General features: G+C 35.6%; 1 protein-coding gene across 2 annotated transcripts in view; it reads right to left on the bottom strand.

Annotated features, from left to right (window-relative positions):
- The window catches only part of LOC106873293 (protein MEMO1), a 34262-nt gene that overhangs the window by 2047 nt on the left and 4715 nt on the right, over window positions 1–27500 (bottom strand). For both annotated transcript variants that reach the window (XM_089359710.1, XM_014920603.3), the window contains exons 2-8: window positions 18123–18204; window positions 13557–13625; window positions 11785–11897; window positions 9521–9632; window positions 5536–5678; window positions 4130–4206; window positions 8–112 (exon numbers count right to left, since the gene is read on the bottom strand). In XM_089359710.1, the coding sequence (XP_089215836.1) occupies window positions 8–112; window positions 4130–4206; window positions 5536–5678; window positions 9521–9632; window positions 11785–11897; window positions 13557–13625; window positions 18123–18204 (701 nt within the window). The remainder of the gene's footprint in view (window positions 1–7; window positions 113–4129; window positions 4207–5535; window positions 5679–9520; window positions 9633–11784; window positions 11898–13556; window positions 13626–18122; window positions 18205–27500) is intronic.

The following is a 27500-nucleotide window of genomic DNA, read 5'->3' as shown; positions in this document are numbered from 1 at the left end:
TACTCACATGAAGCAGAACCATGATTGGATGCCGACCACATATAGTGTTCTGATATTGTTGCAGGTATTCTGAAAATGCTTTAGCATCCATCCTTTCAATAATAGACATTCCCTGAAATAAAAAAAACAATAATAATAATAATAATAAACATAAAAACTCAAATAGACCTTAATATCTAATGCATAGGCATAACAGTTGAAGCTAATGTGTCTACTTGGTCATTGTGTCCGATAAAGAAAGGTTACAGAAAACAATCATTGGTACTTTTTTTTTCTTTAGTATAACAAATAGTTCAAAGCTAATAGCAATCCCCTTAATCTGGAGAAGGCTTTTGACAAGACACCATGTGAATGAGAACCATACAAGCCATGTACAGCAATGTGAGTTAGCAATTATTGAGTGTGAAGGGAGACGGCCATCAGAGCTTGGTTTTCACCTGCAACTTGAGTTTGTTATAGTTCTCCAAGTTATAAACATAGGAGTTTAAGACAAGTTGTTTATGTGAAACCCTGATTGACCTAGCTCTTATTGATGACTCTCTCATGGCAAATGTGGGAGCAGAGCTTAGAAGTGAGTTACCACAAAGTAAAACTGAGCTAAGACAAAAGTTTTAGTAAGCAGGACAGAAGGGAACCTAAGAAAAAAATTCTTTCATGTCTTGGGAGGACCTCTAGCTTTAGTTGAAAGCTTCTGCCATTGTAATGACCTAATTAGCAGTGGAATAGGGTATTCTGAGAATATAGTAGCTAGAATATGAATAGAGTAGAGAAAGTTTACAGCTACTGTTTCTGATGGAAACAAAGGGATCCTTTCTCTGAGTATAGGGCTGACTGTATGATGGATGGTTTTGTATGAAGTATGATGTTACATGGCTGTGAAATATGAGTGTTAAATGTGGAAGGTGTGCAAACACTAAAAAGAAACGAGGTGAGTATTCTCTGTTAGATGTATAATGCATGATGGAGCCCAATCAAGCTGAGAAAAGGCTGGGTATAAAAATAGCAAAATTTCAAAAGATGGAATTTTGTTTTCTTTTTGCTATTTTTGTGATTTTATATCATATATTCTAAAACACATGTAATTTGCATTACAGAAATTAATAGAAAATTCCAGTTTGTCAAACTTCTGACCTCCTACTCTTCATCATGCCATATTGGAACACAAACAAGCCGAAAGAAAAACTGCTATAAGAAGAATCAGATGTGCTGCATAAGAAAGAATACAGCACTGGTACTGGTGTGAAGTGTACATAAAGTATAATAGTTGAGTAAAGAAGTAGAAAATGATCCAAGTGAAAGGTACCTATAGAAGAGGGAGGCATGGAAGCTGATCTCAAGAGTCTGAATCTCATGCAAAAAGATTAGCCCCCTCTAATGCTAGCATGGTAAAATGTAATAATGATGATGGTAATGTACATGTCCTTCAAGACTTGGTTTTCAGCCCCCTCCTATTTATGACAGTTTTCCAGGTCATAACAATGGAGTTACAGAATGTTTGTTTATAGGAACTACAGTAGGACAATGAATAAATACAAAATCAGAGGAAACATTCCAAACATGGAAAAAATTAAACTGAAGAAGTTTAAAAGTAGACTGAGAAAAGGGAAAGAGTTTTAGCAAAAGAGGATACAGAATTCTACCTTTTGAGAAGTGGTCTTGTTTGATATGTAGAAAAGATGTAGGTAGGAATTATATGTTGGTTCACAAATGAAGCAATGGATAACAAACAGAAGAGAAGGGAATTGTACATGGCATCAAATGCACAAAAGTTAGCAATTTTTAAAAATGCTCAGAGGGTTCCTAGATATTGTTGACAGCTTCTATTACCTATGTGACTAAATCAGCAGTTGCTACAATCAGAACAGAATGAAAGAAGTTCATGGAATTGTTATCTCCACAGTCAATAAAAGGTTTCTATTTGCAAGATGTATGAATATGAAGTGCAATATTGCATGGTAGCCAAACATAGTCACTAAATGCAGAGGATATATGAAGATTGTAAAGATATGGAATGAGCATGTGCCACTGGATGTGTAATAGTAGTGGGCATGAATAATGAAGTACAAATGAGCTGAAAGAAAAACTATAAGAGTAATTGGATGTAGAGTGCAAGAGAGAAGGCTCTACTGGTATGGACATGTGAGGTATATGGAAAACAACAGTTAAGTGAAAAAGTGGGAGGAACCGGTAGACGAAGACTAAGGAAACAAGAAGAATGAAGATTTATCTCAGAATTTTGAGGCTCATGAAAGAGATAACAAGGGACCTCAATATGTGGACAGATGCTCTGCTGCAAAAGATCTGTCTAGAATAAGCAAACACACAGAAAAATAGACATAAAAGGATGATAGAGCAACAGTGATATTAGCTAATTCATATAGGAGATTTGAATATGTTGGACAGAATATGAGAAGGGATATAGTAAATGCATGATGGTTGTGGAGTAGCAGATTAAAGAAAGCTATAAGTTAGATTAAGTGACCTACAAGCTAACCTCAATTATGAGATACAGGATTGAGAGAAAGACGGGCACACTGTATTGTAGACATGTCTAAAGTGTGCCAGTAATTATAAAACATTTGATGATGTTGATGTTGTCTTGAATGACAAATGGAAAAAAAAATGACAAAAACAGATGACAATGTGGAGAAAATAAAGGATCCATTTTTATATATCCTTTTACACTTGTGCAATAAAAAGTCATTTGTTTGAACTTTCATGATCAAAGGCATGTTTCAAAGGGTAATTAGCTTTGTTGACTTCAAATGAAAGACAAACTAGAAGTTGTGGCATCCATGTATTGCATAAAAACATTGGAGGAGTGAAACATCTAGAATAGAGAATTGAACCTAGGTTGCAGATATTTACCATTAATATTGTTACACACAAGCTTCATGTGAAACAAAACAAATTACACATGCATGTATTAGCAACAGAAAGATCAACCAGTTGTAAAATGTCCCAGTGCTATATTCATCAAACCCATGCTAGCACATTAAATGGACATCAACAGCATTATCTTCATCATCATTATACATTCACTTTTCATGTAGGCATAGGTTGGACAGGTTGTCACAATCCAAATAATTTCTAATTGAAAAATATTGCTTCCTCTGATCGGTGCTTGTATGTGTCATTTAGCTTGGTTTCTATGGTTGCATTTTAAGTGGCACCAACACTAAAGAGGTTAATAGTCCTTAGCAACACAGGATGAAAGAGATCTAAACCTTTCACTTTCTCTATGCATTTAGCCAACCTTTTATGGTGTGTGATGGATGTATTTGTCATGGCATCAGGGCTAGAGAGCTTATCTCACTCACTAATCATCTGTAGAGGGAGTGCAAGAGGGGATGAAGGTACCATTGTGGCAAAAGAACAGATGGAAGGAACTTTACAGTAAATGTAGAGAGTATTCAGTTATGTAAGGCATGGGGAATGATGAGGGGGGGGGAATAAGAGGGAATAATGACAAAAGAAAGGCTAGAAAATGGTTGGTTGAGAGCTGGGTAAGAGTGTACATTTGTTGAGATGCAAGGGGAATAGGAGAGAGAGCGAGGACATCAGGGAACCAGAATGGAGAGAAAGTGGAAGGAACAAGAGTATGATGGAAAAAATGGCAGGGATATTTGGGAGTGGTATCAAGAGGAGAGTGATTTGGCAGCAGCACAAGTGGACAAAGACAAGGGTGAGTGATGAGATAAGAAGAGGTGGTAGGAGGCAATAGAGGTGGTCCAGAGAGGAGAGAGAATGATGGCCGGCAGTACAGCAGGGCAAAGCTAGAGTAAGGAGATGAGAGTTGGAGGGCTATGAGTGACAAAGGGTTGGAAGAAAGGATAGGAATGAACAATAGGCAAATGAAAAGTGGAGTTAGAGATGCAAAGTGAGTGAGTAGCAAGTGTAGGCTTGGCAAGGTACAAAATATTTCAGCCTCTAAACATTACCATTGTGTCAGAGTATATTTTGTTCCGAGTGATTCTGCAGCGCTTATCAATATGGTTTTTTATCATTTTGGCAAATATAAATAGGCATGCATGCTTGTATGTAAGTGTGTGTAATCCATGACAAAAAAAAAAAAAAAAAAAAAAAAATATTTGCAGTAAATAAGGAAGAACAAGAATAAAATCCATACCATTCTATCCAGAGATTCAATAGACTGCCATATTTCACCAGCTGCCTCATCATTATAAATAAAATTAAAACGACGACCTGGAAAAAGAACAAAAAAGACACCATAAACCAAGATATTTTCCCTTGTCAGCACATTGTTGTGTGGGATTGTGGGATTTAACTCATATTTCAAAACCCATGTCACTATTTTGCTTAATTATTGATACTGGTGGTAAGCTATGATTAAGCAGACCGATCATCAAAAGACATTCCAAATATGACAATCATCTTGTTTCATTAGAAAGCATATCTTGAATTACATTACATAACAAGTCCTTATTTTAAGATAGGAGTTACAATGTAGAGGCTCAAGTTGTCATGGGTTGCAATCCTTAAATATTCTAAATGTCAGATATTGTTGAGTTTTAAATTGGACATGCGTGCGCACACACACACACACTGTTATTTCAATGTTTATTTTTCTATGCTTGCATAAATCAAATGGAATTCATCAAAACAGATTTTCAGTCACTAGAAGGCCTTCCTTTTACCAACCCTTACCTATTTCCAAACAAGATACTATTACCCATGGCCTGATATGCTTTTATGGAAGATTGGAAATGAACACAGCTTGTATGACAGTGACACTTGTTTACAACTATCATGCTACATCAAGACAAAAGTACAAACATATATATACAGCAAGCTTCTTTCAGCTTCCCTCTACCAAATTTACTTGCAAGGATTTGAATGGCTTGGGACTATAGCAAAATACTTATCCAGTGTATGACGTAGTGGGTCTGAACCTAAAATCATGTGGCTAGGAAAACCACTGTGCCTACACACATCCATACATAAAGTATGTGTGCATGTGTGTGTGTGTGTGTGTGTGTGTGCATACAAATGTAAATATTGGATACTTGAGCAAAATGATGTTGACATTCTGTTTTAGCCTTTTGACTAAAAAATTTTAGAATAAAAAAATTTCTTGCTAGAAAAATAGGTAAGTGTTGGTGACAGGAAGAGCATCTGGTTTTAAAATCCCACTTCAAATAACTTCTCATCTAACCCATGCTAGCACAGAAAAATAGATGTTAAACAAAATCATGAATGATTCAATCATGTATCTTCCATCTCTACAAACATTGGCTGTTTATTGATGAAAGAAAATTAGTTTGTAGTGAGACAGATAGCTTAAATTGGGGTGAAATCTTTGATTCCTGGAGCTGATAAAATACCAATAATACCCATAAAGCATCCCACTCAACTACATCCACCCACCCTCACTGATGTCATATCATCATCATCGTTTAACGTCCGCTTTCCATGCTAGCATGGGTTGTGTACAAAATAAAAAATTAAGTTTAGCAGAGAGAACCAACAGTAACAGATGAGACAGCATTCACAATGTGATCAAAATAAACTTACCCCAGTGACAAAAATCAGAAGATACCACAAACAAATTTTCTGGGTTCGATAGATGTTCCCCCAATAATTTCCCATAAATTTTTTCTTTATCTCCTTGTAATGAACCTACAAGAACTGGAACTATAGTAAACTGTCCTTTTTTACTGAAAAGACAAAAAGACATGTAAACGTGTATATTAGTTAAGGCCTTGGTTATTCATTACAAGAACTGAGAATATGTGAAGTGTGGCTAAGTCAGTGACATTTATAGTAATGAGGAAGGGAAGATTGCAACATTTTTGAAAAACATTTTATATTATGGGGCTTAGGAATTAAGTAAGGGGATGAGAACTTGGATGTCTGATGTTCACAACTATTGGCAGTGTGGTCCAGTAAGGGTGTTTGGCAGCTGATCATGTGTTGGATTCAATTTGTCAACTGAGCAGCATGTTTTATCCTTGAGCAAAGTACTTCATTCTAATTTGCTCCAGTTTACCCCACTGAAAATGAGCACCAGCCAAGTGCTGGTATAGCTCTTTCTCCCTCTAGTTGTCACATTCTGAATGCGCTTCTGTCTGCCAGCAACTACACAGGCACCTACAACAATTAGCAACAACATGATACATAATACCAAGCCGCATTTGTATGTGGGTAATGGCTGGAGTCTTTCTTAGGTAACACCTACAACAAAACTACAGTAAAAATATACAAAAACTAATAAGCACAGCCTATAACTGGGACAGAGCTGCATGAGACACTGTGCTATAAACATATCCATCCTAAGAAGTAAACAAAGGGCATTGGAAATGATAATCTATTCTAAATATAAATTTATTTGCTTGGAAAAAAGGATGAAGATAAAATAAAAACAGGATAATGATGAAAACTATTCTACTTTGATTTTTCTGGCATTAAATTATTCAATTATCCTGGGTGATATCATAAGAATTATAAACTTTTGAGAGAATATGGAAACATTCTTTGAAGCTTTATTTTTTTGTTTCAGCCACTTAACTGCAGCTATGCTGGAGCACCACCTTAAAGGGTTTTAATCAAAGAAATTGACCCCAGGACTTATTATTTGTAAGCCTAGTACTTATTCTATCAGTCTCTTTTTACCATACCACTACATTATGGAGACATAAACACACAAATATATACATACACACACATATAGATATATACGCACATACATGACGGTCTTCTTTCAGTTTGCTTACCAAATCCACTCACAAAGCTTTGGTTGGCCCCAAGGCTATAGAAGACCCTTGCCCAAGGTGTCATGCAATGAGACTGAACCTGGGACCATGTAGTTGGGAAGCAAACTTCTTACCACACAGTAATGCCTGCGTTTATATACATACGTACATATACACACACAACAACAAACTTCTTTCAGTTTCTGTCTACCAAATCCACTCAAAAGGCTTTGGTCATCCCAAGGCTTTAGTAGAAGACAAGCTTTTTACCACACAGCCACGCCTGCACCAATACAATCTTTGAGAATGAATTCCAAGAAAGAATTACTCCTCATTCTCTTTGAAAGTTTGTAAAGGCTTATAACATCAAAAGCACACGATTCTTGCTGGTGAGAATAGTTTCTAAAATGGATAGAAAAATTCAAAGGATTGCTTTGGTCCAATAGTAGAACATTTGCTATGTTTACAGATGTGGGTTCAAGTCTCATGAGCAGCCTTTGACTTTCCCTATTCAAAAGGGGTTTTTACCAACCCAATATTTACATGCTATTAAGGTGGCAAACTGGCAGAATCATTAGCATTTCATCCGTCTTTACGATCTGAGTTTAAATTCTGCCAAGGTCGACTTTGCCTTTCATACTTCTGGGGTTGATAAAACAAGTACCAGTTAAATGCTGGGGTTGATATAATCAACTTACTCCATTTCCTAAAGTTGTTGGCTTAGTACCAAAATGTGAGATCAATATTTTTACAAGCTATTATTTATAAGGTAAACTTGTTAATATAGTATGTCTTTACACTCTTGAGTTCAAATTCTGCCAAGGTTGACTTTGTTTGCTATTCTTTCAGGGTCAATGAAATAAGTACTGAGCACTGGAGTCTATGTAACCAACTAATCCCCTCAGCTAAAATTTCAGGCCTTGTATCTTTAGTAGAAAGGATTATTTATAGCATCATAGGTACTACAAGATCAATTCCAAAAACGAATTACTCCACATTCTTTCAAAAGTTTATAAATTCTTACGAACACACACACAAAAAAAAAACAAGACTTTCAAGAAGAAATAAATTTCATAGACATGTGAACTCAATCTCAACCATTTCTGCTTATATTTCTATCACTGTTTAATAAAGGTCAACTGCTGTATACCCTTTGGCCCATATATCATTAAAACGCTATATGTGTACCAATAAAAGTTTAAGATGTGCAATAGAAAAATTTATCTAAGTATACTCGTTCTTTGTTAACCCCAAATCATCGAGTTTGTGGCAAGTCTTACTCTGCTTTGCCGACTAATTTTTCTGCTTTTAAAAAGAGAAAAGGATTTTATCCTTTATATCGCTATTGTTCAGTATCTATGCATTGAATAAAATTTATCTTACTACTTGTTCTAATATATGCTATATATTCTTTTCTATTCTAGGCACAAGGCTCGAAATTTTTGGGGAGTGGGGCAGTTGATCAGATTGACCCCAGTACACAACTGGTATTTAATTTATCGACCCTGAAAGGATGAAAAGCAAAGTCAACCTCAACGGAATTTGAACTCAGAATGTAAAGACAGAGGAAATACTGTTAAGCATTTCGCCCAGCGTGCTAACGTTTCTGCCAGCTTACTATATATGTTAAATAGTAACATATCTATTACTTTAGCCATATATATATCTATCTTTCTCATCATCATTTATTGTCTGCTTTCCATGCTGGCATGGATTAGACGGTTTGACTGGAACTGGTTCCAGTCTGATTTGGTATGGTTGCTGCAGCTGGATGTGTAATGGGTGTTTACTATATGCCACTGGCACAGGTGCTTTTGTGTGCCACCAGCATTGGCCACAACTATGAGTTCACTTGGCTTGATGAGTTTTCTCAAGTACAGCATATTGCCAAAAGGTCTCGGTCACTTACCATCACTTCCGTGAGGCCTAACATTTGAGGATCATACTTTACCACTTCATCCCATATCTTCCTAGGTCTACCTCTTCCACATGTTCCCTCCACAGTTAGAAATGGGCACTTCTTTGCACAGCTGCCCTCGTCCAAATGCAACACATGGCCATACTAGCACAGTCATCTCTCTTGCACACCACATCCAATGCCTCTTATGCCCAACTTTTTTCTCAAGACACTTACATTCTGTCGTACATGCATACTGACATTGCACATCCAGCGAAGCATACTAGCTTCATTTCTTTCAAGCCTATGCATGCCCTCAGCAATCATAGCCCATGTTTCACTGCTGAGCAGCATGGCTGTTTGTACACAGGCATTATGCTATCTGCCTTTCACTCCGATAGAGAGGCCCTTAGTTACCAACAGAGGTAGGAGTTCTCTGAACTTTACCCAGCCTATTCTTATTCTACTAGCTAAACTCTCGGAGCATCCACCTCCACTGCTGACTTGGTCACCTAGATAATGGAAGCTAACAACTACTTCTTAGGTATTTCCCCCTGGCATTTGATGCAGTCAATTTTCTGTACATTTCTAGTATTTATTGTACCTGTGCACCTGCCACACACAAAGACTATTTTCTGTTAACCTTCCTCTGATATTGCTGCACCTCTTGTGTGTCCATAACCTGTACATCTTATGGAGTTTCTACCAATGCCTTTTCCACATATCAAACAGGACCATCTGTCTACCTGAAGGGATTTATGACTTGTCTTCTTTCACACTTACTAAGACTTTGGTTTTTGCTAGGGTAACTCTAAGGCCTTTTGATTCTAGACCTTGCTTCCACACCTGAAATTTTTTCTCTAGTTCTGGTAGTGATTTAGCTATAAACTTTGATTTTTGGCTAACTTACCTCTCCATTACTTTAGCTATATATGGTAAATGCATTTCTATACTATGTTCTTGTTCATCAGTCTCTCTTGACATTTGCTCAAAATGGCCTGTAGCCATGAGCTCTTTGTAAACTGAAAAGCAAGGAATTGTATTAGCTAGATGTTAACAAAAAAAGATCTCTTTTTAATAAAATTCATATTTTTAAAAGCAGAATAGAAAGAAAGCTTCATATGAAATTCTTTGTTCTTAACAATTTCAACAACAATAATAATAATAATTATTGGATGATGAATTCTGAATGAAGAGCCAAGTATTTCTCATTAAAAAATAATTCTTAAAATATAACTGATAAAGACTTATTTAAAATGTTGATCAACAAATGTAGGAATCAAAAATACAAGACAATCAACTCAGCACCTTGCAAATATTTTCCCATTTCTTTGAGAAGATAAACATTTAATCAAATTTACCATACAAGGAAATAATAATTCTACGTAAGAAAATATATTAAAGTGGTGTAGAAATGCAGTTCACTCTGTAACCATTGTGTTCTATCTTATGGCATGGCACCTTGGGCAAGTATCTTCAGTCAACTGAAGCCTTGTAAGTGGGATCTGTAGTTGGAAATTGTAAGGAGGCCTGCTTTGTGTGTGCGTGCGTGTGTGTGCGCACGTGTGTGTGTGTGTGTGTGTGTGTGTGCACGCATGCATTTTGTGGGTTTGTTTACATTCAGTATCTTTGTATGAAACTGATTGAGAAAAGAAGAGATGATGTATTGACTTTCTGTTAACAAATCATTCTGTAGCTCTTTGCTTTTGAAGACAATATAAAAATCCCTAAATTGTAAAACAAGTTAAAGTTAATGACAAGAAATGTATCTGAATAGTAAAATAATGCCTTAGTTAGCAAGTATTCACCTGACCCATGCTAGCATGATAAAATGGGTGTAAAACAAGTGAAAAAGCAAATGTTAAAAAGACAGTCTACCAACAGAATAATAGGGGGTTAAATCCTTAACCCTTTTGTTATGATATTTCTGTGAAACTACACTGTCATTATTTCGATTTTGAAAATGATGAATTCAGTAAAATAATTTTGTCATTATTAGACTGGTTTTTAGAACTTAACCCTTTCGTTACCAAATCAGCTGAAACTGGCTCTGAGTACAAATGTCTTGTTTTCATAAGTTTTGAATTAAAATCTTCCGCCAAACCTTAGTCACAGTTTATATTCCTAACACTAGCCGAATGATAAGTTATTTTACTAAATTCTTTGTTATAAAGTAATTGAAAGAAACACAGAGCATCTCAAAACAAATACAATAACGAAAGGGTTAAATTAACATGAAATTTTGATGGAAGGTTTGTAATTAAGATCACTTTAACCTTTTAGCATTCAGATTATCCTGTCAATGCAACGTTTATTCTTTCACATTATTTTCACTTAAGCATTATCTCAAAGCATCAAGATTACAATGATCTGGCCAGTTTGACATAAAACAGGTACAATACTTGGGTTGGATATGGCCGGTTTAAATGCTAAAGGGTTAAGAAAGGAATTTGTAACAGGAATAAAAACAGTCAAGGCAATGGATTTGTATCAAGAGTGAAACCCAAAGGAGAGCAAGTATTGGCTTCAGAATCTGTACACCTTGTTTTGCCTTGTTCCTTCAGGTTTAATATACCTGAGAGACATTCTATCCCATCAAATTGACTTATTTGTAAGAAACTACTATTTATTGTACACTGGCAAATACCCATATAAATAGTTTATTACTTTCTCTGCTATCAAATTAATTAGTATTTAATGAGAAAAAACAGTTTACAATGAAAAAGAAGAAAAAAAAAAAGGCATCGGTGGAGTGATGCCTACCTGCGCGCACACAAGGATAAAATAAAATTTAATAAATATATTATCAGACGATCTCAGATTTCAACAAAATGGCATCAAGAGTTATTTCCCCTGCTTATCGTTAATGCATATGTAAACAAAGTAAAAAAAAAAACATTTTGATTCACCTGTCCACCAGTTTTGAAGATAATCAAACCAAAATAATGAGTTCGAGCCACTCACCCAATGAGTATTTCTGCCAAATTTGGTGAAAATCCGTTCAGCCGTTTTCTAGTAATTTTGCAAACACAGACAGACAGACAGACAAAGACGAGTGACTACAATACCCTACTTTCGCTTACGTGCGCAAGGTAATAACGAAAAAGACAGCCAAAAAAAAGTTAACTTTATATAAGAGGAAGCCAGATCCAAAGTAGCGAAGTTAGAAATTACCTTTACTGTCAATAGTGAGATCATAAAAAGGGGTCTGATACTTCTCCATTGCTGACAGTGCACAACCATAAAGACGGACATGATGAGCAGGACCTAGGATAAATACTCTTTTACTGAAACAGAAAGAGAATATTTCGCTACAGTTTATAACGGCAGGAAATCATTTTAGTCATTTAAAAACACACAAAAGTTGTTATATACACTTTTCCTTTATTTCTTAATAGTCTATTATGAAGGCTCAGAAAGATTCGTTGCATTTCTGCAACCTGCTCAATTACACATGAGTGCAACATAGCTTGACATTAAAGTCAATACTCTTAAATCAATGAACAGTGAATCTAACAATTCTTCTGTGTTGTTCAGTGGTTGTGATCGAATTGTTTTTGTGATGGAATTGTTCCATTTTTAAAAGTCAGTTTCAGGTCAAGTGACTTAAATACAACTGTAACAGGTTTCTGAATAAAATAAATTGCCAATATGAAAAAGATTGAAGTATCTAATTATATATTTCTTAATAATGATACGTTGTAGTGTATTTGGGATCATTAATGATCCCAAATAATTTAAGTTATTTTTAGACCTGGTGGGGCCCATATCACCCCAGGTCTGAACAGTTTAATTTCTTTCAGAAATAGAAAAGTACAGAGTGAAACTGATCCTAGAGTAGGATAGGTTCTTTATTATCAACCTTGAAGGGCTGAAAGACAAAGCTGGCCTTGGCAGAATTTCAACTCAGAGCAAAGAGAGCTAGAATAATTAATATGAAATAATCTATCCAATGCTTTAATAAGTCAACCAGCTGTCCTGAGTCTGAGAGGTATTTGATTGCTAGAATTAAGTTAAATTAATCTTTAAACATTGCATTCAATGTGGAATCGTTCCAGTAACCATGATTTTCAACATCTATAAACAACGGAGTAGAAGCCATGGAGGAAAGAGTTGAGAGAAAAAAAAAAAAAAAAAAATTAATGGCTCCAAAGTGTGAAAGTTTAGAGAATTTCTATTTTGTGACAAAAATGTTCTGAAGAGTTCTAACCATGAAGCCAACACATACTGACATAACGGAAGTTCTTGGTGCATTCATGCTATACTGCAATCAGTTTATCATTTGGTTATACTGATTCTTTTCTTCTCCCAGTTAGGAACTTCTACAAGACCTCTTGGCAATCATTATTCAGCAGCAGGTATTTAGTACAGGATTCAACAAATTAAGGCAGTAGAGGGTATTTAGATAAAAGGTAGATGACTTCTTTCTAAAGATAAATGAATACTTCTTGGTACACTCTCTCAGATCTCATATGTTTAAGCGATGCCCTATGAATATTTATTCTTATATTCTTTTACTTGTTTCAGTCACTTTGCAGTCATACTGGAGCACCGCCTTAAAGGGTGTTAGCTGAAGAAACCAGGACTTATTCTTTGTAAGCCTAGTAGTTATTCTATTGGTCTCTTTTGCCAAACTTCAGATATGTCAGTATGTGTTGGCTTCATGGTTAGAACATAAACACACCAACAAGGATAAAATAAAATTTAATAAATATATTATCAGACGATCTCAGATTTCAACAAAATGGCATCAAGAGTATTGATTATAGCAGTAAGACTTTAGGTAGAGGACAGATATACAAGAGTAACTGCAACAAAATATCGATAATCATTCATTAACAATGACAACCTGTTGTAAAAGAAATAATAATAATATTGGGAGTGGTGAGAGCAACACAACAGACAGGGAAAAACTACTGTTAACAGATATATAAGCTGTTACTTACATTTTTTGAGGATCAATTTGTCGGTAGGCATGAGCTGCACATGCTCCACAGTAGATATAACCAGCATGGCTTAGGAACAAAAACAAATATTACTAATGTTAAATTATCCTGAAATAAAATTCTAATTAAAGCAATGAATTTATTTTATATATCAGGGTACAAATATAAGTATATAATTCAGTTTAGGTTTCCAGTAAAACTTTAAATTTACAGGATTCATTGTGCAAATAAAGTTGTACATTAACTGTTTAATATGTCTATATTTCAAATAACACTGTAACAAATTTTTTTCTTTTCTTTGGTCAGTAAGTGTTATTTCCAATTTGCTTCTAATACTATTCTCTTCAAACTTTGCTTCTGTGACCTGGGCATCAATGTTTTGAAACCAATCCATTACATTTCAGACAGATTCAGCTCTGAGTTACTGAAGTAAAAATATTGTTATAACAAATATTTTGTGCAACACCACTGATTTGCTTGTCAATTACTTGACTGTAACCACTGGCTGACAATATGTGCATCTCTGACCATGAGCAGGAGTAATGAGGGAGCATAATAACCATATGTTGGGGGGTGGGATTTTTGGGGGTTTGAATAAATGTAACAAAAGTAAAGTTTGAGGGAAATATTAACTACTTTTCAAACTTTCTAGTGGTAAGCAAATACTAATTAACAGATGCTACCCAAAGACAAAAATCATGTAATTCTCACGGACACTGGTAAAAGATGTAACAGATTACTAACAATGAAATAAAGCATCTCATACAGACTTTTCAAAAATGAAATTCTAGGTGTCAAATTACTAAAGAATATTAGACTTTCATAAAATTAAGAATATTAAGCACAAAGTGAGTGGAAACTTTTTTGATCGAACACTAATCCTGTCCTCAACAGACAGAGTATGACATGCTTCATAACAACTTTACAAAGGACTCTCAGCATCTCTAGGTTAGTAGTCGACGGAACCAACAGTCAGCATTCAGTCAAACCAAGAAAATACAGTAACTCCTTTGTTATATTTCTGTTGAAATATACAACTTTTATTTTAATTAATTCGGAAAATAACGAAGAGTTTAGTAAAATTATTATGTCATTATTAAGCTGGTATTTGGAACTTAAATTTGCATAAAATTTTGATGGAAGGTTTAGATTGCTTTAAAACAGAAGGTTTGCATAAAACCAAGGGCAGTTTCAGGTAAGTTGGAGTCAATGAAGAATTTATGAAATTTTGGACATATACTGCATAGTTTAAGACTACAATCCTTAATAAAACATCGTCTTCTTCATTTAACATCGATTGTCCATGCTTGCATGGGACAGACAGTTTGACTGGGATCAGTAAGCTGAAGAGCTGTACCAGGCTCCAGTATTGTTTTGGCTTGGTTTCTATGGCTGGATGCCCTTCCTAACGCCAACCACTTCAGAGTGTACTAGGTGTTTCTTACATGTTACTAACACAAACTTATAAATCTCTAAGCATGAGATATATTGTGGAAAGGACAATGCAAAGATATTTATTAATGTCTAACTTAACCCCATCACCTGGTCTCAGTGTACCCTTAGTTGAGCTTAATCTGTTACAAGTGTTTGGACCTGGTTTCTGGCTTGAGGATAACTAATCACACTTATTCTTACCAAGATTGTGGAGACATCTACTGATGTCAGAAGACTGACTGACCTTGAAAACTGAAGAAAGATTGGTGCAATGAATAGCATTTATTCCAAATACTCTTTAAAAGCAACCAGACAACTATGAATGGTAGATATCTCAGTCACATGGATTTTACTTAATTCTTATAGCAAAATCTAAATCACCAAATTTACAGGTCCACAATTTAATCTTTCAAGTATTCAAGTATAGTTTAATCTTATGCCATCATTACCAACATTTTATTGCTCATTTTTCTATGCTTGCATGGGTTAGATAAGACTGTTGTGGCAGATTTTTCCTATGGCCAGATGCTCCTCCTGTCACTAACTCTCATTTGTTTGCTTTGTAGTAGGACAACCTAGATGTGATTTTGCAGAGAATTGCAAACAAACGATACAGCTTATATTATAAAAGATGATGTTTTTCATTCAATCAGTTTGCACATGTGAAGGGGGAATACTCACACATTCACACACACTGGTGAAGGAATGGTTGCATGACTAAGAAATGTGCTTTCCAACCACATTGCTTCAGGTTCTGTTCCTTTGTGTGGCATCTTGTTTAAATGTTTTCTACCATAACTTCAGATTGACCAAAAACCTTGTGAGCAGATTTAGTAGACAGAAAGTGGAAAAAGCCCATACAGAACACCCTATCCAACCATCCTTGATTCTTTTACACTATTCTCTCTTTATTCACCTTGTATGTTGATGCTACCCCCTAACACCTCATCACCATCTTTGTTCCAGCAGGAGTAGTTATGTTATCACTACAGCAAGATACTAATTCTTATCATCCCTCTATCATGCATTAGCCTCTTAATACCTGGCACAAAGCCACCTCTTCAATATTGCACCCCAGTACTCAGTCGAAAGGTATTGTTTTGCAAGTTATTTGGTGACCTTACTAATGGTGATGCCATACAAAAACAACACCCAGTACACTGTGAAGTGGTTGGCATCAGGAAAGGTACCTAGTTGTAAAAAACATGCCAAAGCAGACATTGCACCTCAAAACAGTTCTAAGATCTTGTCAAACCATCCAACCCATGTCAGCATGGAAAATGGTCGTTAAATTGATATATAGGTGTAGGTGTGGTGGTGTGGTTAAGAAGTTTGCTACTCAACCACATAGTTTTGGGTTTAGTCCCACTGTGTGGCACATCTTGAGTCAACCAAAACCTTGTGAATGGATTTTGGTAGATGGAAACAAGTTCATCATGTGTGTGTGTGTGTGTGTGTATCCTTGTCTTAACATCACATGAGTCATAAAAACAAGCTTTACTATCAAAAGAATGGTGTCCATTTCCAATTTTCTGTGACAGCAAGTCTGACTATGGGTAAATATTACCTCGCCAGGAAACAGGTGAGGATTGGCAACAGGAAGGGCATCTGGCTGCAGACAATCTGCTCTAATGAATTGCATGTGAGCATGAGAAAGTTATATATTTTTCTGCTTATGCTAAGTGTGTTTGCTGGTTGTAAATAAAAGGCCTTGCAAGAATACAGTGTTGTTTGCTTGCAACCTACCACAAAGCATATCTGGGCTTCTTGACTTACTCTTTTATTTGTTTCAGTCATTTGACTGTGGCCATGCTGGAACACTGCCTTTAGTTGAGCAAATCGACCCCAGGAATTATTCTTTGTAAGCCTAGTACTTATTCTATCGTTCTCTTTTGCCGAACCGCTAAGTTACGGGGACGTAAACACACCAGCATTGGTTGTCAAGCAATGTTGGGGAGACAAACACAGACACACAAAAATATACACACACATACATACATACATTATATATATATATATATATATATATATATATATATATATACGACGGGCTTCTTTCAGTTTCCGTCTACCAAATCCACTCACAAGGCTTTGGTCGGCCCGAGGCTATAGAAGACACTTGCCCAAGATGCCACGCAGTGAGACTGAACCTGGAACCATGTGGTTCGTAAGCAAGCTACTTACCACACAGCCACTCTTACTTGTTACATAATCTTTTAAAACATATCCACTTCTCTGCATATCCATGTTTAGGCTGTTTGATAGTCAACAAACTGGGGAATTATTACCTTGCTTAGAACCAGGTAAGGTTTGGTATCACGAAGAGCACCCAATCTTAGAGAACTGTGCTCCAGCTTACTCTCATGTGCCCCATGCAAGTATGGGAAAGTAGATGTTAAAATGTGTTTGTGTGTACAGGTTAGGTCACTAGTTACAACTGAAGCCACCAGACTGTGCCCATATATTGCAATAGGTGGTCACACTGTACACACCCTGTTTATCTGTGTGTGTGTGTGTGTGTGTGTGGACACACACGCAGATCAGGCTTCTTGTATTCCCTGCCAACTAAATTTCACTTTCTATTCGGGCAGTTTCTTTACATTGACAACAGTTTAAAACAGTCCAAAATAACAAGAAAAAACCCCAAAAAACAAAATTTATTCAAAATATTGAAAATGTAATCGAAAAAATGCTGAGCTAAAATAATCACTACATTTGATAGTAAGGGTATGCTAATTAGCTAATCTGGCACTCTGTTATGATGACAAGGGTTCCAGTTGCTCTGATCAATGGAACAGCTTGCTTGTGAAATTAACATGCATGTGGCTGAGCACTCCACAGACACATGTACCCTTAACGTAGTTCTCAGGGAGATTCAGTGTAACATAGAGTATGACAAGGCTGGCTCTTTCAAATACAGGTACAACTCATTTTTGCCAGCTGAGTGAACTGGAGGAACATGAAATAAAGTGTCTTGCTCAAAGAGACAATGTGTTGCCAGGAATTGAACTCATGATCTTACGATTGGTAGCCGAATGCCCTAACCACTAAGCCACATGCCTTCACTAATTAGCTAATAATAAAGTACAAATTTTTACAAAACCAATGTTGTAGTTGTATAGAATAACTTACGGTGCAATAATAGCTCTGGCTGGAGAATGGACTGCTTGTACTTTTGATAACCATTGTGTCAACTGACTATTAAGTTCATCAGCTGGAATAAATAAAACATTCATTGAGATATGAAAATACAACAAAAATAAAACAAACACTTATTCATTCATGATATAGCAAAATGGAAATTGTTCAAGGAACTTTGGTAGAAATTTCTAAATATTTAAATATCAGAAAACACTGATTCAAAATGTCTGAATAAGACTTCATATAATGATGATGCTATAAGAGTTAAAACGCATCCTTTAGAAGAAAAAAAAAAAAAGACTCCATGCAAAAAAAAAAAAAAAAATGAAAGCTACAAATTAGCAGAATCTGTAGAGCATCAGACAAAATACTTTGTGGTATTTAGTTAAAGCCCTTTATGTTTTGAATTCAAAATCCTGCCAAGATCAACTTTGCCATTTATCCTTCTGGGGTTAATGAAATAAGGGATAAGTCACGTACTGGGGTGGGGGTGTATTTTAATGACTCTCTTTCTCAAAAAAGGAATGGTTTTGTGCCAATGTTAGACCTGAATGTAACAAAATGAAAGCTACAGAAGCAACTTTTCATACTAAACAGTATACATTCATTTCCAATGAAACAAAGAAGAGAAGGAGTGACCGAAACAAGTATTTACAAACAAAAGCAACAGCTTTTTGACTGAGTAAATCTTGGTGTTCAGTACAATAGTGAAAACGTGTTACATAAAATAGCAAAAATCAATAGCTGACTTTAAAGCACAAGTGTATTCTTGAGTGAACACGTTTGTCTCTCATGAAAAATCATTAAGATTAATCAATGAAATAGACACTGTATTTTTCTTTTCCTTTTAAATTATTTAAATTTGCTGCTTTAAGACTGCAAGATGTTCCATCGTAATAGGAGAATCAAGTGAAAAAACACAAAAATTGAATTTTATATTATAACCAATATTGTTCCATGTAGACAGTAAAGCCAACATCTTGTGTCTCCATATGTATTCACAAAAATGTTCAGGTATACAGATTCTTGCAGAGACACTTTTCTGCTCAACACAAAAAAAAAAAAAAAAATAGATGCTTTAGAACAAAGTTTCTCAACAGGGGCCATTCGGAGGTTGAGGCGGGGTGTTTTGGAGCAAAGGGGGCGTTAAGAGACTTAGTGGGGGGGTGCTGGAAGACCCTCAACTCCGGTAAGTTTAATTTGAAATTAACGAGGAGTAGCCATACTTTCACATCTCTGCAACAGTCAGTTTAGCGAAAAAAAAAAAAAAAAAAAAAAAAAAAACTATGCCTTTTTGTTTCAAATTTTCAAAAACTTAAAAATACACTTTTTCTACTTTGGTGACACCAAGCAAATTCCTGGTACCATGTGTAACTGGTGTCGCTAAAGTGAAAAAACAAAAACTAAAAACAGAAGAATAGTGACAGTCGACTAAAAGAAAAAAAAAGTTATGAATAAAAGCAAAAAGCTGAATGTGTGTGTTATGTGTGCAAATATATAAAGAATGGTGGTCAGAATTTTGGATGAAACTGGCTTATGGGAGTGGCTGATTGGTATGTGTTTGTGTATGTATGGGAATGTTTGTATATGATTGTATGTGTTGCCATTTTGAATTCCTTTCTGTGATTGAACTTAAATTGATCCCTGGCTAATAAAGGTCCAACCACACACACACATATTTGTTTTAGGCTTTGTACCCATTTGATCTGCGGCCATACACCAAATAATGTGGTAAGTCTTATGTTCCGAAATCTAAATTTTCAATTTGTGTTAATTATAAAATTACACCTCAGCTAAAAACACATCTTTTGGCTTTGGAAAACAGAACCTTTTCTTTCTATATTTTTTGTTAAGTTAGAATTTTTCTGTTTTGGTCACGATTTTCCAATTTCTTTTTCGGATCTAGTCAGCTTGAGTCACAAAATCAACCCCCTTTTAACTTTGCACAGATTGTTTTCAAATTTGGGCAATGGATGGTGTTCAGAATTTTGATTACACTCAACCAATTACTTTATCTCATAAATTAAAGAATCTGATGTTATTTGGAATTGAAGTTGGAAAATTTGTGTGATTTTAGCCAATCAAAAAGACAGTGAGGCATTAACATCTAGTTATCTTAGCAACATATGACAACTTATGTGTTCTATTTTGCCTCGCTGTGCTGAATTCTTCTCTGTACATGCTTCGATTTTGTTATTTTTATGCAAACTTTATAAAACATACATTACCTGTGCTTATATTAATTAGAATTTTATTTTAGGTATTTTTCATGAATTTTTGTAGTATTTTACATATATTTCATGAAGTTTTTGTGTTTCTATAATTTTTTTGCCTTTTGTGAAGTTTTTGTGTTTATTTACTTTTTACTTGTTGGTAAAAACCTAGAATGGCTGAATCCAAGTCATTTAAATGTAACAGTCTGAAGGAGATATTCAAAACAGAGGTGGATGCTGCATATTATTTGAAAGAAAAGGGTGTTATCCCTAAAAAAAAAGTGTAGTAAATCTAGGCACAATATGACTAAGAAAGTGGTTCGTGGGAATTTGTACTGGTGGTGCACTCACAATAGATGTAATGAAAACTCGGCAGTAAGGACAGGAAGAAAAAAAAAGGAAAACCTCGGATTTGTGTGCATTCAATGTATCTGACTGCTAAGCCCAACGCAAACCACTGCATGCCATGGATCCACATACACAAGAGCATTTCATATTTGAACTTGGTATCTTATTCTTATTCTTCAGCCCTGTACTCTTCTCACCTGCTTCTCTTTCTCTATTCATTTCTCTTTCCTTCTGTCTCTCTCACCCAGTTTTTCCCTCCTACAAGTTCCTGTCTACACATTAGGGTCAGGCTGTCTTGCATTCCCCATCAGTTGCAGCCACTTTCTCAAACATAGAAGAGGGAAAACTCTGCTGTCTTTTTTAATTGCCTCCAGTCAACTTTATGTTGAAGATGGATTGTCTAAAACATTGGATATGCTATTCTACAGGGAAATTTCACAATACTACTACTGTCACTTCTTCTAAATAATACAAGTCTTGCCAATACAGATCACAACAGTCTCCTGGCTTTCTGCTTCATCTGATATATATATATATAAATATATATATACACACACACACACACACACACATACACGTCATTTTAATATCCACTTTCCCATGCTTGCATATGAGTTGTACTGAGTTTATTGAGCAGATTATATATATATATATATATTATATATTCTGTACAGCGTCTATTGCATTCATAAGACATTGGCTGGCCTGAATCTATAGTAGAAGACATTTTCCTAAGATGCCATGTAGTAGGACTGAAACAGAGTACATGGTCACAAAGCAAACTTCTTAACCACATAACCATATTTACACATGATTGGTAATACAGATTTTCTTTTACTATTATTATTATTATAATTATTGGGTGCATGGCTTTATGGTTAGGGTGTTGCACGCATGATCTGGTGATTGTGATTTCAATTCCTAGACCGAGTGATGCACTGTTCTTGAGAAAAACACTATCTCTCATTGCGATGCAATCACTACGACACCCAACATGTGGTACACCATGCACCTGTTCAAACAAAATCAGTTTGTTGGAGAGAGTGAGCCAATGTGTGGCACAAACACTTGATCACTATAAACAAACCATTTGTGCAGGTTGTTTGGCAAAAGCTGGACATTCATACGTTGTCTTCGACAGGAGAGATTATCATCATCGTAATATCACAGAGAAATAATGAATATTTTCTAAGACGGACTGATACACTCCACAATGCAGCTACCTCATTCCCACCTCCCATTACATGTAACCTGCTCCAACTTACTCTTAAAAAATATCAATTTAAGAGCCAATCCAATCTGGCCCTACCTATCACTGAAACCACACAACTCTAAAACTATTTTCTTCTCAATGATTCCCCCCCCCCCCCCCCCCGCCAAAAAAAAAAAGAAAAAGAAAATAAAAGAAAAAACAATAATTTAAGATAACTTTTTAATTTAGGAGTGAATGTTATCTGATCTGAACTTGAGTAAAAAAAAAAAAAAAAAAAAATGTAAGACTTGTTTATAGTGTCAATGGGTAAATTTGATCTGTTAAGCTATTTGTTAGTTCCAGATAGAACCATCTCACATTGCTAATGGTTTTAAAGAATTCATTAACATATCACATTTAAGAGAGAAAGAGAGAAGGCAATCATTATTTCAAACATCAAGGAATCATCATTTGAGAAGAATTAGTAAAAAGCAGTCTGCAATGTTTGAATAATTAATTGTATCTAAAAACAATCAATTAAGAAGCTTTGTGAGATCCAAACAAGCGATATTTTTGGAGAGAAGACAAAAAAAAAGTTCTTTGAGTATATATTACATCTGTTTATTATATACAGCATCTTAAAAACAACAGTATAATGGCAGTTATTTGGTCTCATACAGCCTTGAGAGTTTGTTGAGCATAGTTACTGGCTTCTATTTGTTTTTAGCCTTCAACACAGCACTTCTTGGATTCAAGTTTAGTCTCCAAAATAATCTAACCTAGTGTTTCCCAAACTTTTTCAGGTTGCTGCCCGAACCTGGTGCCTGGGCCACATTCCTAATACCCACTACTCACCACCACAAATGTAGACCAGATGTTACTATTTTTCAAATGAGAAATCTCTTATCCCACACATATTCAAAAGCACAGAGCCAGTGGGGAAATAAGAAGGAACTTCACAGTTTGTAGCTAATGGGTTTTCAAGTGAAGCACATGGCACACAAACATTATATATATAAATATACTTTATTTAAAAGCAGCAGAAATATAACAAAAAGCTGTTACTCAGAGTTTCACGTTCCCGTTCATCGGACACTTCATCTCCCATTTCTAACAAAACTGTCCGATGAACGGAAACGTGAAACTCTGAGTAACAGCTTTTTGTTATATTTCTGCTGCTTTTAAATGAAGCATATTACTCTACTTCTGGTATTTGAGTACTCTCTTTTTCCACCTTATGCACATTTATGTGCTTACTCCGGTATATATAAATATATACATATATATATATACATACACACACACACACATACATACATGCAAACAACAGGATTCTTTCAGTTTTTGTCTACCAAATTCATTCACTAGGCTTGGTTAGCCAGTGGCTACAGTAGACACTTGAGAAAGGTGTTATGCAGTGGGGCTGAACCGAAAACCACAATGTTGAGAAGCAAACTTGTTGACCGCACAGCAATACTTGCCTCTTTTGGAACAAATATTACTACTGTTACTTTTATTATCATCGTTTAACTCGGGCCAGTACAGATCGAGCAGATCAAAGACATTCAGGGTTTTATTTTCAAGCACAATGTGTCTGAGGACACACTAACAGATTATTCCTTTGTGATTTGAGTAAGTTCTGGCTGTCATTTGTAGGTTTGCAGCTCATTTGGAATAAAGTTTTCTTATGCAAAGTTTAAAACAAACAGATGAGAGTACATTAAAAACCGAATACAATATACATAGCTAGAATACACAGGCATGATACTCACTGATCAAATAGTGTTATGGCTCATCTAATCAACAGTAACATTTCTTTTAATTTACTTTTTTGTTATGCACTTCTCAATAGTTTTATAAATTCGAAAAAAGAAAACACCTGAAATACAATCATGCTTTTGTATACTATTGCATAATTTTTACATGATCTCCTTTCCCTGTATTATTAAAGCAGACTATGTGATAGTTTTAAATAAATAGTAGAGATCAGGTTTCATGTCATATCTTTCATTTTACTTGTTTCACTCGACCCTAGTATTTTTTTTTTTGCTGACCCCAACAATTTATGGAGACGTAAACACACACACACACACAATGGGCGTCTTTCAGTTTTTGTCAACCGAATTCAATCACAAGGATTTGATCAACCCAAGGCTATAGCTGAAGACATTTGCCCAAGGTGTCACACAGTGGGACTGAACCTGGAACCATGTGGTTGGGAAGCAAACTTCTTACCACACAGCCATGCTTAATGAAAAAAGTTGCATTGTTTGCACCCTTTTCTGCTACTTTCAGTCATTTGAATGCATCCATGTTTACCTTTCATCTTTTACTTGTTTCAGTAATTAGACTGTGGCCACACTAGAGCATCACCTTGAATTTTTAGTCGAAATGACTTGGCTGAATATTATCAACCCCAGTATTTATTTTTTAAGTTTGGTACTTATTCTATTGTGCTCTTGCTGAACTAGTAAGTTATGGGAACATAAACAAACACACATACACACACGACAGGCTTCCACATAGTTTTCATCTACCTCATTCACTCATAAAGCATTGTTCACCAAGAGATTGTGCAGTTAGATTGAACCTGAAACCCTGTGGTCGCAAATTGATGTTTTTAACCACAGAGCAATGCCTGCACTTACAGATTTATTGAAGAAATATTTTACCAATACACGTTATATTTTAAGAGTCTCCCAGTATTTTGTTTACGTCACAAATGAAACACTTGCTTTTTTTTTTTTTGTTTTGTTTTTTGTTTTGTAAATCCAAATCCAACAGGGTGGCTGACCTACTTTAGCAGATGGTCAATAATTTGATAGGTTACACTTGCAAAGTGTCAAATATTCCTTTCTACTCTAGGCACAAAGCCTGACATTTTTGGGGAGGGGTCAGTTGATTAGATTGACCCCAGTATGCAAGGTACTTAATTTATTGACCCTAAAAGGATGAAAGGCAAAGTTGACCTCGGCAAACTCTGAACTCAGAATGTAAAGACAGATGAAATACTGCTAAGCGTTTCGCCTGACGTGCTAACGTTTCTGCCAGCTTGTTGCTTTGCAAAAAGCCAAAGATTGCTGTAATGTGGTCTGTTGCAACACCTGTTGTCTAAAGATTGATGTCAGGTGTGAGTGTGCTTCAGCCATCAACAAATATGTATGTCTCTAACAAAGACAAGATTATTATTCTCATTATTATAACTATTATTATTACTATCATTATCAAAGTGGTGAACTGGCAGAATTGTTAGCATGCCGGATGAATTGCTCAGCAGCATTTGGTCTGTCATCATGCTCTGGGTTCAAATTCCACCAAGGTCAACTTTGCCTTTTATCCTTTTAGGGCCAATAAAATGAGTACCAGTTGAGCACTGGGGTAAATGTAATTGAATTAACCTCTTCCTCCAAATTGCTGGCTCTGTGCCAAAATTTGAAACCATTATTATTGCTATTATTATTTTGGCAGCAACCAGGCAGAATCATTAGTGTGCCAGAGAAATGTTTAGCAGCATTTCTTCTGGCTCTTTATATTCTGAGTTCAAATTCCACTAAGGTTAAGTCAACTTTGCTTTTCATTCTTTTGGGAGTCAATAAAATAAGTACCTCTTGAGCACTGGGGTCTATGTCATCAACTTAACTTGTCTCCCGAATATGCTGGCTTTGTGCCAAAAGTTTGAAACCATTATTTAAATTACTGGGGGTCCATGTAATTGATTATCTCCCTCTCCCCAAATTTTAAGTTTTGTGTTTACAGTAGAAAGAATTATTGTTATGGTAGAGACCTGTTAGAATTGTCATTGTGTTGGGAAAATGCTTAGTCGCATTTCTTTTGGCTCTTTATATTCTGAGTTCAAATACTGTCAAGGGTGACTTTTCATCCTTTTGGGGATTAATTAAAATCAAGTAACGGTCGTGCACTGGGGTTGATGTAATTGACTTAACCCCTCCCTTAAAACTACTAACCTTGCACCAAAATTTGAAACCGTCTTTATTACTCTGAATTTCTAGTTTTCTACTATCAATATAAGCACAGCAAAAGAATATATCTAGTATTGAGAAGAACTGAGATCAAAGTGCTTTAGACTTGGACATAAAAACAGTTAAGAAAATGATTCAATTTTGTCAGCAATATTCAAAACAAATAGCATGCACAGATAAGGACTTCAGTGGTGTCAGCAAGAAATGCCAAGACCTTTACATTAATGTCTATATGGAGGTTATGGCACTGATATAAGAAATGAAATGTCCTTGGGGGGCTTCTGCAGTGTAAATAATTTTGTTTCTAACATCAATTTCAAAAAAAATATTCTACCCATTCAGTTGGTATGGCTCATTAATATGGAAGAAGTTAGGGAAACAATTCTCAACAAGAGGGAGGCTATATGAACAACAGTTACTAAATAATGCTTATTTAGAGAAGGGGGGGGGTAAGCCATTATAACATAATGCAATATATAAATAGAGTATAACTGGACATTCCTAAAGAACAACCAGCTGTCAGCCACTGATCAGTTACAGTTGGGGAAGAGGTCCATCAGATAGGTGAAGGGGTAATGAAACAGTGGAACAAATATAAGGCTACATAAGAGCACTGAAGCAACAGGTTTTGGAAGTAGAAAAAGTGGGAAGCAGAGACTAACAACAAGAGAGTTACCCTACATAGCTAGGAGGAGGAGAGGGAGAGTGAGACAGGCAGAGAGGTGGGAAAGTGCATGTTTGCTAATATCCAGTGAAAAGTACGACACATTATTCTAAATTGTAAAACTGAATCAAGATGACTTGGAGAAAAGAGTCTGAAAAGAGACTTACTTTCAATAGCAATGAAAGGAATGAAGTCTGTCATTGTGTACTAAAAGGTTGAATGAGGAAGATCAAGGAGAGGGTGAGAACATGCTGTCTATGAAGCAAAACACAAAGGGGTCAGATGTAATAAGCATAAGAATGGACAGGAAGTACTCAATGCCAGCAGACAGGTGCACTGGGATCTCAGATAGTCTAATAAGAGCTTTAGAGGTGTTCTACAGCAGTAGGGTTATTGTTGCCCCGTTTTTAAAAAGACCCATGGGAAAAGGTAATCCAGCTGTGACCATCTCAGTTTTTAGATAAGACTGCCTCTGGTTTTACGATACAAACTTCCTATTGTGAAGTATCAAAATTTCAAATTTTGTTCCAAATATTAGCTTAAAAACGACAAAGTTATTTTACTAAATTCATCATTATTTTTAGAATCAAGTGAAATCAATGTTTTTGTACCTCCTAAGAAATATGGTATAAAAAAAAAAAAAGGTTAAAGTTAAGGAAGTGGGAATAGTATACAGAAAAGGAGTTCCATGATTTTGGGGAAAAAAAATCACACGTTGGGTTCTGCACCAACATTAACTTAGGTCTAAGGTAATGTACAAATAAATGAGGCGAAATAATTTTGTTAAATTGCAGCGTTGCTGATTGTCTTAACCCTGCTAAGATTTAAACACCGAATCTAAATTTTCATGAACCATCTTGTGACACCTGGGCCAACTGATCGGCCCAAGTGATACAAGCGGAAAGCACTTTGAGGCCAATACATTGGCCTGATGTAACAAATGTTTTAAAGTGTAATAGCCCATCAGGGATC

This window comes from Octopus bimaculoides, chromosome 11 (assembly GCF_046866305.1).
Source record: "Octopus bimaculoides isolate indiv1 chromosome 11, ASM4686630v1, whole genome shotgun sequence".
Taxonomy (NCBI): domain Eukaryota; kingdom Metazoa; phylum Mollusca; class Cephalopoda; order Octopoda; family Octopodidae; genus Octopus; species Octopus bimaculoides.
The sequence above is the reverse complement of the archived record's forward strand: the minus strand, read 5'-3'. Positions and strand labels throughout refer to the sequence as shown.